The 12,371-nt window shown below is 26.3% G+C and overlaps 1 protein-coding gene across 2 annotated transcripts; it reads left to right on the plus strand.

Moving 5' to 3' along the window:
* On the plus strand, positions 1 to 8,633 carry LOC132935760 (histone deacetylase 6). 2 transcript variants are annotated; one of them, XR_009663339.1, is made up of 18 exons: positions 1 to 263; positions 748 to 873; positions 4,248 to 4,378; positions 4,444 to 4,627; positions 4,767 to 4,864; positions 4,924 to 5,097; positions 5,163 to 5,355; positions 5,416 to 5,475; positions 5,539 to 5,628; positions 5,690 to 5,796; positions 5,883 to 6,094; positions 6,161 to 6,242; positions 6,646 to 6,733; positions 6,823 to 7,005; positions 7,093 to 7,250; positions 7,322 to 7,540; positions 7,604 to 7,733; positions 8,118 to 8,257. XR_009663339.1 is itself a non-coding variant. In XM_061002372.1 (18 exons), the coding sequence occupies exons 1-18, from the start codon at positions 261 to 263 to the stop codon at positions 8,420 to 8,422; spliced, it is 2,520 nt and encodes an 839-aa protein (XP_060858355.1). In that variant the 5' UTR covers positions 2 to 260; the 3' UTR covers positions 8,423 to 8,633. The 2 variants fall into 2 exon arrangements, 1 of the variants encoding a protein (XP_060858355.1); XM_061002372.1 differs by having other exon boundaries at positions 2 to 263; positions 7,322 to 7,517; positions 8,118 to 8,633.
* The last annotated feature ends 3,738 nt before the right edge of the window (positions 8,634 to 12,371 follow it).

Consider the following 12,371-nt stretch of genomic DNA (forward strand, 5'->3'; position numbering starts at 1 on the left):
CATTTTTTAGGATTAGTCTGCTCGAGTATGTGATAAGTACATCGCGTCGTCGCGTTTAAATAATAACATTTTTTTTTTTAGTTTTAACATAATTGGTTTTTTTTTTACACTTTTGACGATTTTATTCTTGAGGCACTCACTATGTTTGTGTGAATTATATTGAACGTTTTTAACAACAGTATAATTATTACTGTCTCATAACTTCTTCGCAACCACCAAATGATATTGTATTGCGTTTTGACTCTCGACGGACTTAACTAATGGTAAGGATGCTGGTAGGGTTACTGTAAGTGATTCTCATGTTTACAACCTCCCGAAAAAAATGTGTAGCTATTACCTATCATCATCCACCTAGTTGGTAATTAGCGTTACTTGTTTCTGTTGTGTGTCTCTTGAGGTTTTATAGATTTTCATCTTTGAGATTCTTTTAATATGATTTGTAAATTTCAAAAATAATTTTTTAAGTATAGTTTTTTAGTATACAACTCATCATAATGCAGGTACAGATGTATGCTAGTATAATAATTACAACTTATAAACATTGACATTTTCAGATGATAGGTAACTGTGCATTTCTAATGCTGAGATGCTGAGTTATATAAACATTTGACGAATCATTAGTGAGCATATGTCCTCTTAAACATAATTTAGTGACCCAAGATTCCTGAATTATTTAATAAATCAACTTTTTATGTAACCCAGCTTAAGACTCGTAATAATACTAAAGTAATTATTCATTTATTCCAGGAAAATCAAATTAAAGTAAAACCCACTACAAGTGCTCTAATAGCTGCAAGAAAAAAAGAATTTCTGGAAACAAATAATATGAAAGGTCGTCAAATGTATGACCATGTGCAAGATGATTTTAAAAATGTGAGTTGCTCTAGTACTATTAAGTTACAGAGTAATAATACAATATATCATAATATAATTTTAACCATATTCACTTAAATGTGTGTACACTCAAGTATATACCTTATAGCTATAATGGTGACTTAAAGGTAGCATATCGCCCGTGAACAAACTTCATCTAGTTGCAGACAAAACATTAATTTTTATTATCTTTGATGGAAAATTAAATAAGGATTTCAATAATTTTCATTTGATTTTTAGATTTTGCCTTTACTTTCTTTGGTTAACATTTTGATGGTCCCCCAAAACCTTCCCGAATTCTAAAGTTGACCTCCAAAATTACTAATTAGTGAATCAAACATTTTTTTTATAAACACAACAAGAATGTTAGAGTGTTAAATTTAAATTCAATGATATAATATCATTGTATAAGAAAAACGATTCTGAGCGAAGATGGTCAGTCAGCCTATGATATTATTGTAAATAAAGTAATTTATATATAACCTGTTTACGTGGAACCTTGTTTAAAATTTTCAATCTTTAGATTTAAAAATTGAACATTTTATACATTTCTAACTTCAAAATAATTATTAAAATTTGATAAATTTTGTCAAAACTCAAACTTTAAATACAAATAAAAAAAAATTGTACCTATGTATTTTTAATATTTTTTAACTGCTATTGTAACAATACATAAGGAGCATTGTATTAAATTTTCACGTATTTATACACAACAAATACAATTTTATTGACAATTATAGAAAAAAAAACTAAAAAAAATAGAAAACTGATAATGTCTGTAAACAGCTCAGAAAGAGTCAAAATGTTATGGTGTTTAAGAAATAAAAGTACAAACATTTAATGAAATTTTTATGTTTCTACAGTTATTAGTTTTTGAATTACAACAAAATAACAAAATTGCTACTTGAGAAATCGAGTGAATATCCAATGTCCATATTGTAAAAATATGAACTTCAAACGCTAATAAAAATTGAATTTGATTTGCTTGTAGACATTTTTATTGTTGATAAAGATAGACAATCTTATGAGGAATCTTGTATTACATTTTATAATCTTAGATTTAAATAAAAAAGTTTTTATGAATTTCTAACTCAAAATAATTTGCACATTTTTGTGAATTTTACATATTTTGTCAATATTTGAACTTTAAATGCTTATAAAAAAAATTGTGGCCATGGATTTTTAATTTATCTACCTTTGAAACAATAGACTAGGAGCTTTCTATTAAATGTTCAAACTTTTTTAAGCAACAAATACAATTTTATTTATTTTATAGAAAAAGATGTCCGTAAACAACTCAAAATAAATCAAAATATTTTGAAAATGTTATAGTGTATAGAAAATGCTAATATAAACATTCAGTCAAAATGTTATGGTTATTTGTTTTAGAGTTACACCAAAAATCAAAATCGAATTCCTCAAAAATAGATTTTGCTTAAAAATTCCCGTTTTTCTTTAACTTTTCTTTTGTTTTTCTCCGAATTTTTGAAAACTACTGGGAAATTTTTACTTTTTTTTACTTTACCCTCTAAAGTACCAACTAGATTTACTTTCCTGTCAAAAAAGATACTGTAAAGACAATTTAAGCATTGTTACTGTCCTAAAACCTAAAAGATGATGACTGACACAAAAAAAAAACACTCATCGTTGTAAAATCAATACATTTATCCGCTCAGAATCTAAAAGTAAAATAATGTTTCTTATAAACTATAGGTAATGATAGTTTTTTCAAACACTAAAATCTAAAGAAATATATAATTTTTTAGAATTTAAAAATATGCACAATATATTAAAACCAACTGTTGAAATTTTCAAAAAAAGTTGAAAGGGTTTAAGAAATACCACGTTTATTTATATTAAAACATTTTTAACTAATACTGGATTTGGTATTAATGACTAGTGTTTTTAATACAAATCTTTTTTTAGATTCTGAGTGGAGCTAAAGAATGTATTGATTTTATAATGATGTGTATGTTTTTTTTCTGTCAGCAACATTATGGATAGTAAAAATGCTCTGGTTTTTGAGATCAGCATCTTTTCTGATAGAAAAGCAAATCTAGTTGGTACTTTACAGTGGTTAAAATTGAAAATTCCTAGTAGATTTTTAAAGCATCAAGAAAAACAAAAAAAAAGTGGTAGTTTTTACACAAAACTAATTCAATTTTATTTTTTTGTGTAACTAAAAAATTAATAATTGTATTAGCATATTTAATAGATGATCACAATATCGAAATATTTTGACTCTGAGCTAAATATGCCTTGAGACATTTTTAAAATATTCTACAGATTATCTCTAGTTGATAGGTATAATTAAAAAATTATGTTTTTCATATTCATTTAAAAATGATCTATTGATTGGATCACACTTGATATTTAGTGTACCTATCAAACTTAAAATATTACACACAATTTTATCAAGATTTCTGATTATTATTGTATAAAATTATTTTACAACCTACGAATTTCTGATAGGTACATTTTTACAATACAAAAAGTAGTTTCCAGAATATTGATTATTGCTGTAAACTTGTGCTCAGACATTTCTGGCAGAGTTGTCATACATAATTATTAAGTATATCACACTAACACACACACAGTATATATTATATTCTTATTCACAGTTATAAAAACTAATTCGGATGGAGTAACCTCCCTAAACTACATTTACTCATGACGAAATAACAAGGTATGATCACAATAAACTAGGGTAGGAGTCATCCTTGTCATTTGATTGGCTTATATTTATTGCTTGTTTTATGAGTTAATAATATATATAATAATATAATATTATCTTAATGTAAAGCCGAGGAAGACTCCCACTCCTATACCCCTATTTCAGATAATAGAGATATAATGCATATCACAAAATTGTGATCATACCTTGTTATTTCGTCATGCATTTACCATAGTAAAAAAGTATTTTATAAATAAAAATAAAATGATTGATCATCATTATAATATTGAATATTGTGGAGGGAGGAATGTTCACTGAGTAGTCAAGTGCCTAACATGACTACCCCGTGCACACGCTTATGCTTATTTTCACATGTGATTATTACTTGAACTATTCTAATTATCTGTTTATAAATATTATTTTATTAATATTTTTGATTTTTTTTTTTTAAACAATTTTTCTAGATTATTTTTAAAGTGGTTAAGTACAAATATTTGTATTAAAAGAAAAACATAATTTTTACTCAGTAATTATTTAATTATTATTATTTATTTGCAGTGTAGGTACTACTAAATTCTAATTTAAGATATATCACTTAACCATTTCTAATACTTAAATATGTTATTTACAGTATTTACACCAAATATAATAAGTTAAAATTAATTACCAAGGTAAATAATGAACTATTTTTTTTCTATAGGCTAGAAGTTTTATTGACAAGTCAATTAAAAGTACTGGAATTATTTATGATGATCAGTTTGCTAACCATTTGTGTGCTTGGGATATTAACTATCCAGAAAATCCTCAACGATATGAATCGATCATTAAAAGGTATGCTCAACAGAAGAACATTTGTTAAATTTGTTTTTATCTACTATATTTCAAAATGTCAACAGATGTAATGAGCTGGGATTGATTGAAAGATGTATTAAAATACAATGCCGGAATGCTACTAATGATGAGTTATTAATGAAACATTCACAAAGCATAATAGACATATTAAAATCTACTGATGACACACAATCGGTTGATCTTTTACAAACGTTGTCTTCTAAATTTGATGCAATTTACTTTCACCCGGTAAGCTAACTTTAATTTTAGTGTATATCAAAAAAGAACATAATTAATTATATTAAATTTAGTTTACCTAATATAATATTTTGTAATATTATTTTTCATAGAAATATTAATATTGTAAATAATTTTATTTATATTTTAGTCAACGTATAAGCAGTCTTTGTTAGCTACAGGTAGTTCAATAGAACTTGTTAAAGCAATTTGTGAAAACAAAATACAAAATGGAATGGCTTTTATCAGGTAAGAAATATTATATTAAATTTATTCATTATAAGTTGTTAGTCTAATTTGTTTTTAAGACCTCCCGGACATCATGCTATGAAATCAGAATTTTGTGGCTATTGTTTTTTCAACAATATAGCTATAACTGCAGAATATGTTCTTCGCCACTATTCGGTTTCTAAAATTTTAATTGTTGATTGGGATGTTCATCACGGACAATCTACACAACAAATGTTTTATGATGATCCAAGGTAAGATTTAAATTTTTATTACTATTTAAATTTTTATTTCTACTGAGATGTATTAATTTTTGCAGAGTATTGTATTTTTCTATTCATCGTTATGAACATGGACAGTTTTGGCCAAATTTGCGTGAAAGTGATTGGGACTATACTGGTAATGGTGATGGCCAAGGTTTCAATATAAATGTACCTCTTAATGCTACTGGCATGAGAGACACCGATTACCTTGCCATTTTTCATCAAATTTTATTACCAGTTGCTTCCGAAGTAAGTTACAGATACTTTTGTTTGTTCTTTTAAATCTGATTACAATATTGCTCATTTTAGTTTCAACCAGATCTTATATTAATTTCATCTGGTTATGATGCTGCTCTAGGATGCCCAGAGGTAACTATCATAACATTATGTTCTACGTTAAACACTTTTAAGTGTATCATTGTCTGTATTTAGGGAGAAATGGAAGTTACACCTGCATGTTATGCTCATTTAGTTCATTCTCTTATGGGTTTTGCGTGTGGTAGAGTTGCTGTTTTACTTGAGGTATATTTTACTTTTGCTTCAAGCAATTAAAAAATACATTTACTAACATAGATATTTGAAGGGGGGTTATTGTTTAAAATCATTAGCGGAAGGTGCAGCATTAACACTAAAATCATTACTCGGAGATCCATGTCCATCACTCGATATGACTAGCAATCCATGCACTAGGTAAAGTTTTTAAATATTTTGTTTGTAGACGCGCGATTAAAAAAAAAAAAAATATAATACCTTTATTATTGTTATTTTTATTTTAGTATTATGCAAACAATACAAAATGTAATTTATGCACATCAGAAGTACTGGAAATGTTTTCAAGTTGACTTTTTGTTAAGTCAATCGTTCAAGGCAGTATCTATGTATTCATACGATGAGGAACCATTGAGTGTGTTTCCAACTGTTGACTGTTATCCTACTCAAGATATCTCAAAAATAGATGAATTTTCAGTTCTTCAACATTTAATTTCTGGTGAGGATATATAAGTGCTTTTAATATTTTCATCCAATATTTAAAATTAAAAATTTATATTTATAGAGACTCAATTATTAAACATAAATAATAAAGTTTGTGTTTCGTTTGATCTGATTATGGACCAAAAACATGAAAGCAGTGAAAGGTATAACTTGTTGCTTATCTAGTATAGCTTACCTAGTTAAAATTATCATATTATTATCATTGATCTTATAATTAACATAAAATAATAAAACTAATGGTATTTTGAAATGTTTGACACTCAAAAACTAAATAAACAAATGTTGGCAATTTGTTTTTATGTATACTCATTTTAATGTTTCTTCTAACTTGTTAGTAGTAAAATTACTATACAGAATCGTACATTACTTGTAAATTACAAACAAATTTCAAACAAAAATTTTGTTTTAAACTAATAACGTATTTATACATTTAGTTTACGTAAATGTAACAAATTTATATAAAAAAAATTTTTCAAAGAAAATGTACACATCTTATGACTGCAAGTTGTAAGTACTTATTGTGATTATTTTATTTTATTGTTTTAGTGGACATCCAGAATGCCCTGGTAGAATAAGTGCCATTTTGAATATGTACAATGAGTTTCAATTGACACATCGGCTTTTAATTTTACCAGTATGAGCATATTTATTGAGCAAATATATTATTATTTTTAATAATTTAACGTCATTTTTTAAAAAAATAATGTATTTTATTTTATTTAGTCAAGGGAAGCTGAAGAAAGTGAATTACTCCTTGCTCATTCTAGAGAACATGTAGATGAAATGTCAAACTTACACAAATTGTCACCATCAGAATTGAGTGAAAAAGAAAAATGTTATGATTCTGTGTATTTGACTACAGATACATATAAAGTCTCGACTCTAGCGTCTGGGTGTTTGTTGCAAGTATTAACATAAATCAATCATTTTTATTACAAAATATGTTGTCTTAGTAATGAAACAATTAACCAAACCAAATTGTTTTACGCACAGGTTGTTGATTCTGTAATGAATAATGAAAGTGCATCGGGCGTAGCTGTAATTCGTCCTCCTGGTCATCACGCGGAACTTGATATAGCTTGTGGTTTCTGTATTTTTAATTCTGTTGCTATTGCTGCAAGCTATGCTTTGAATAAGTATGGTCTCAAAAGGTATGTGTCAACAAATGTGTTACATATTAGTCATATTATTTACCTACCACTATATCTGGATGTTTAATTAGAATTATGATTTTGGACTGGGACATACATTTTGGTAATGGCACAATGAGAGCGTTTAATTCAGATCCAAGAGTTTTGTATATATCAATACATCGTTACCAGAACGCAAAATTTTTCCCATGCTCTGAAGAAGGCTCACATAAGGTGACAGGTTCAGGGAGTGGAGAAGGATATACCATTAATATACCATGGAATAAAGTAAACATTGCTCTAGTTAAAAAGTCGGATAATAAATTATTATTTTGATAAAAAAAATGTTTGATTATTTATTTTTTATTGTTTAGAATGGCATGGGTGATGCTGAGTACATCTCAGTCATGCAAAATATAATTTTACCAGTAGCCTATGAGTTTTGTCCTGAGCTCGTCTTGGTGTCAGCTGGATTTGACGCTGCAGTTGGGGACCCACTCGGAGGTTAATAAATCATATTTTTATTGCTTAGCATATAATATTCATTATTCTATAACATTTAAGTTTATTTATGTCATTGACACACACTCGCCTGACAATAGATTTAGTTGAAATCTATAGACGTGTTAAACATTTAATTCATTTCAATATGATTTTGTTGATAATTATTTTAGTACATTTTTAATCCCATGTAATAACCAATGGGTCCGCAAATTAGAATCTTAATATCTAATTAATCTTAATATAAATCCTATGTCAGTATTTATATTTCTCTATTTTTCTCCTATTGATTATTGACATTTATTGGCTTTAGATAAATAATATATTATTAAATTTACTTATGCCAGAAATTAAATATATAATTATTCATGTCTGTAATTTTTCCAGGTTGTAAAGTGACACCCGAGTGTTATGGACATCTCACACATTTTCTGTCATCTTTAGCCAATGGTAAAGTCATACTTGCCTTAGAAGGAGGCTACAATATAGATGCGGTTTCATATTGTATGACCATGTGCACGAAAGCTTTACTTGGAGATCCTCTACCACCTTTAGACCTGGAATTTCCCATTTGCAAAAACGCTCAGAAGACAATAAAAAGAGTAGTTAATGTGCAGAAAAATTATTGGTCTTGTTTTAAGTATTTCAATTATGAGAGAACAAGTAAACACTCATTTAGTATAAATGATTAAATGTCTTTGATAATAATTATAGTTATATTGTTGATCAATTTATTTATACAATTTTAGATAATTTTTGTAATTTAAGTGTCATGGTTTTTAAGTATTTATGTATTGTTTAAGTATATTATCTACTAGTATTGTATTTTTTCACATATGTTGTTTAATTTTCAATATGCTTACTGATTTCACTGTTAAATAAAACATTAGTTTCTAAACACTATTATTATACATTTATAAGCGGTTTAAAAAGCACTGTTCTATGAAAAACTATTCACTTAAAATATGCTGTTACAATGCAAAGATTCTGAGGAATATGAATACAAATTTTATTTTGTCCTACAAATACGAAAAATATACTTAAAATAATTATTTGATTATTAATTGTAAAAGATATTAACAAAATGTCCACAATCAATTAATTTTTGTAATTCAATAGGTAAATAATTAATGGAAGATTTATTCAGTAAAAATAATATCCATTATTCCATACATATTCACATTATTGATGATAATTATTTATAGTTTATGAACCTTAAAATCAATTTTAATCAATTATTTTTGTTTATGTTAAAAGTTAAAAACAGTCGTGTAATTATTTTTTAAATATAATATTAAATTAAAAATATTGCTTTTTTAGAATGTTGAATTCTATGCAATTGTATATTTTTGGATATTTGTTACTAATCTTTACGAATTGTAATAGCTTCAAGTTAATGATAAAACATTTTTTTAACATATTTTGCATATTTTAACAAGTTTTAATATTTATTGCACATTGAAGTGATAAATTATAGACTGTTTTCCAAACCTAATACAGATGTAAAATAATATTTGGTCAAGTAGAAAATTCCAATAATACATTTTGGAGTATAATAATATTGTGAAATTATATAAAGAATAACTGTGAACATATCGGTAAATTAATTTCAATTTTATCATTTTTAATAGGAAGTGAACTTGTTCATCATCTTGCAATTTCACTAAAATAATTATTTGTTTTCCAATGAATACCTAATTACATTGTTAAATTTATTTTAAATTATTTTTATACCAAATTTATTTATAAGTATCCAATAAATGATTTAATTGTGTAGATTTTTTTTTCTATTTCCAATTTTTTATATATTTGTTGCATATTTTCACGATTTGTACTGCATATTATGATACTTTTTAGTGCATAAAATCCATGTTAACTATTTATATACATTTTAAAAAAATTACACTACACAATATTTAATACACATTTTTTCCTGCAATTTTTATAAATTACAATATTTTTGTAAATAAGTATTTTTATATGAAGATTTATACGTCTTTACCAGAATAGATAATTTGTCAATATACCTTTTGAGTAATAACTTGGACTGAGATTCTATCTAATGTTATAGGATACATTGTATGCGGTCTACCACAGATTGTGAACCACCAGTAATTTATTTACTCAGCAACTTCTGATATGCATGCTTCCAAGGTATTAGGTAATCATTTATACATATAATGTACCTATATATTTATAAATATAATACATTATTTAAGCCTACATATTTCTTATTGAAATGGGGTGGAGAGGAATCAATAAAAGACACACATTTAAGACATATTTAACTCCTTTTTTAAGAGATGTTGCACGAATATTTTAATATTTTTTTACCAACTATTAGTTATATTAAAAAAAAATAAAATTTAAAGCATATTAGTAGGGTACAACTGATAATTAATTGGAACACAGATTAGTATAGAAATCAATAATCATTAAGAGGCATAACCAGTTGTGTAATCATGAACAATTTTAACAGTAATAAATATAACTCGTTACTGTATCGAGGCAAGGTGCATATATTGTGTGTGAATTGAAATCTTTGTACATATAAATATTATATAATATGTTATATGATATTTATGTAGATGAGTACGTAATGATAGTAATTAATATAAGATCCATATTTTTTTGTTTACTATTTTTATTGTAAATTCTAAGCAAAGCAAAAAAAAATATTCTATTTACAATGATTGTGTGTTTTTTCTGTCTGTAATCAACATTTAGAATAGTTTAAATTCTCCGATTTTCGAGATCGGAATTTTTTTTGATAGAAAAGTGAATCTATATAGTTCGTCTTTTGAGGGGTCAAGTTTTAGAAACCGTTAAAAAAAACAAAAAAAAAGGTGGTAATTTTTTTGGAGTAGCTCAAAAACTAATAACCATAGACTTGTCATTTTCATCAAATATTTATATTAGCATTTTCCGTGAATGGTAAAATTTTCGAAAAATGGTTTTTTTCTGCTCTTAGTTTTTAATACCTATTAAAAAACAATATATATTTAAGTATAATAAAACCACATACATAATAGATCATACCTACGTTAAACTATATACAGTTGAACGTTGTTAATGTTTGATTATTAAATGCAGATTATAAAATTTAGTATGCCAGTATAATATTATAGCATTAGGCATTACGCATTAATGGTCAATCAAAATATATAATATTGTCTTTTATTTACGTATGCTTTAGTAAATTTATTTAAATAATATAAATCAAACAACAGAATTGTTTTTACGTCAAGCAACATACAGATGTAGTGTTATTGCGTTAGTATAACTTATTAAATGTAGATTATAATATAATATTGGTAGTTCATCAGTTCATGTAAAAAAATATATGTGTGAGTAGCTCATACATAAATTAAATTGCTTTGTTGATGAAAACTTTTTAGTAATTTGATTAGATTTATTTTAACAATTTATACATATGTATACAGTATACATGCATATTATAGCATTATTATTATTGTTCTCTATTAAATATATATTACTTATATAATAAATTATTATAAAATATAGTTTATTTGTTTAATACATATATTATCACTGTTATAATATAAAAACCACTTATGTTTCAAAACAATAATTAGGTTATTGTATTTCCAGAGAAAGATATAGGCAAGTAGAAGAAAATAAATGCGCTTGTACCTATACAAATACAATATTTGATATTTCTAGCTTTTTATTTTTCATTTTAATATATCCTATACTTTGTATGTATCGATCAAATATGATGTTGTAGGTACCTATATATATTGGTGTGAATGTTGTGATAGTAGGTGATTTGTTTAGAATTTCGTAGTTTATCTTCAGAACATATTTTTATCAAAATAAGATTTCTGATGTGTATGAAGTGAACATCTAATGTAAAAAAGTAACCTAAGGCATGAATTTACTTTAGCTACCTGGCATTATAAACAATTTTTTTTTTGAAACATACATAGGTATTTCAGTTAAGAACGGGGTTGTGCATAACGATGGTGAAGTCAGAATTTGGCGGTCAGACTAGTTATGAAGTTTTAGCTATTTGAAGTCTTAGACCCATCCAAGGTTGTTTTACATAATAACAAGGCGAGAGATGTTTTTGATTATAATTATCCGAGTGATCGCAGTGATCGAGTTGGCCACGCCGGGTGTCGGGATGTATATAAAAATACTTTAAATTTACTAAGCTAACTTTAAAATTAAGTCTGACCGTCCATTCCTGATTTTACCACTGTTTTCGTAAGTTAAAACAAGATAGTCAATAGTCATACTCATTACGATGCGTAAATAAATAATATTTTAATACCTAAGTCAGAAATTTGTTTACTTTTTTGTTAATATCCTAATTTAATATTTTAATGTGTTGTAGAAATAAGATGACTCGCAAATGATTGTGCAAATTGTGATTTCTCGTTAGAATGCGTAAAAAAATTTAAATCCTATATAGACGCTGGGCTTGGGCTAGCCGTATGGTATAGGTCGTTATAGAATATTATAGACAGTCGGTCGGTCGTCGGTGAACGCCTATATGAGGCTCTCTAAACGCGACAGTATGTCACCTAAAAATGTCGATAAGAATATTGTAGGACAAGTTGTCACGACTCACGACCTAAACAAAATTAATCATAATCTATGTTTATATATTTTGTC

Source organism: Metopolophium dirhodum, chromosome 1, assembly GCF_019925205.1.
Source record: "Metopolophium dirhodum isolate CAU chromosome 1, ASM1992520v1, whole genome shotgun sequence".
Lineage (NCBI taxonomy): Eukaryota > Metazoa > Arthropoda > Insecta > Hemiptera > Aphididae > Metopolophium > Metopolophium dirhodum.

Coding starts and splice junctions, on each gene's coding strand:
- LOC132935760 (XM_061002372.1), top strand. Junction 874..4,247: donor TGCAAGATGATTTTAAAAAT/GTGAGTTGCTCT, acceptor TTTTTTCTATAG/GCTAGAAGTTTTATTGACAA. Junction 5,797..5,882: donor ACTAGCAATCCATGCACTAG/GTAAAGTTTTTA, acceptor TTTTTATTTTAG/TATTATGCAAACAATACAAA.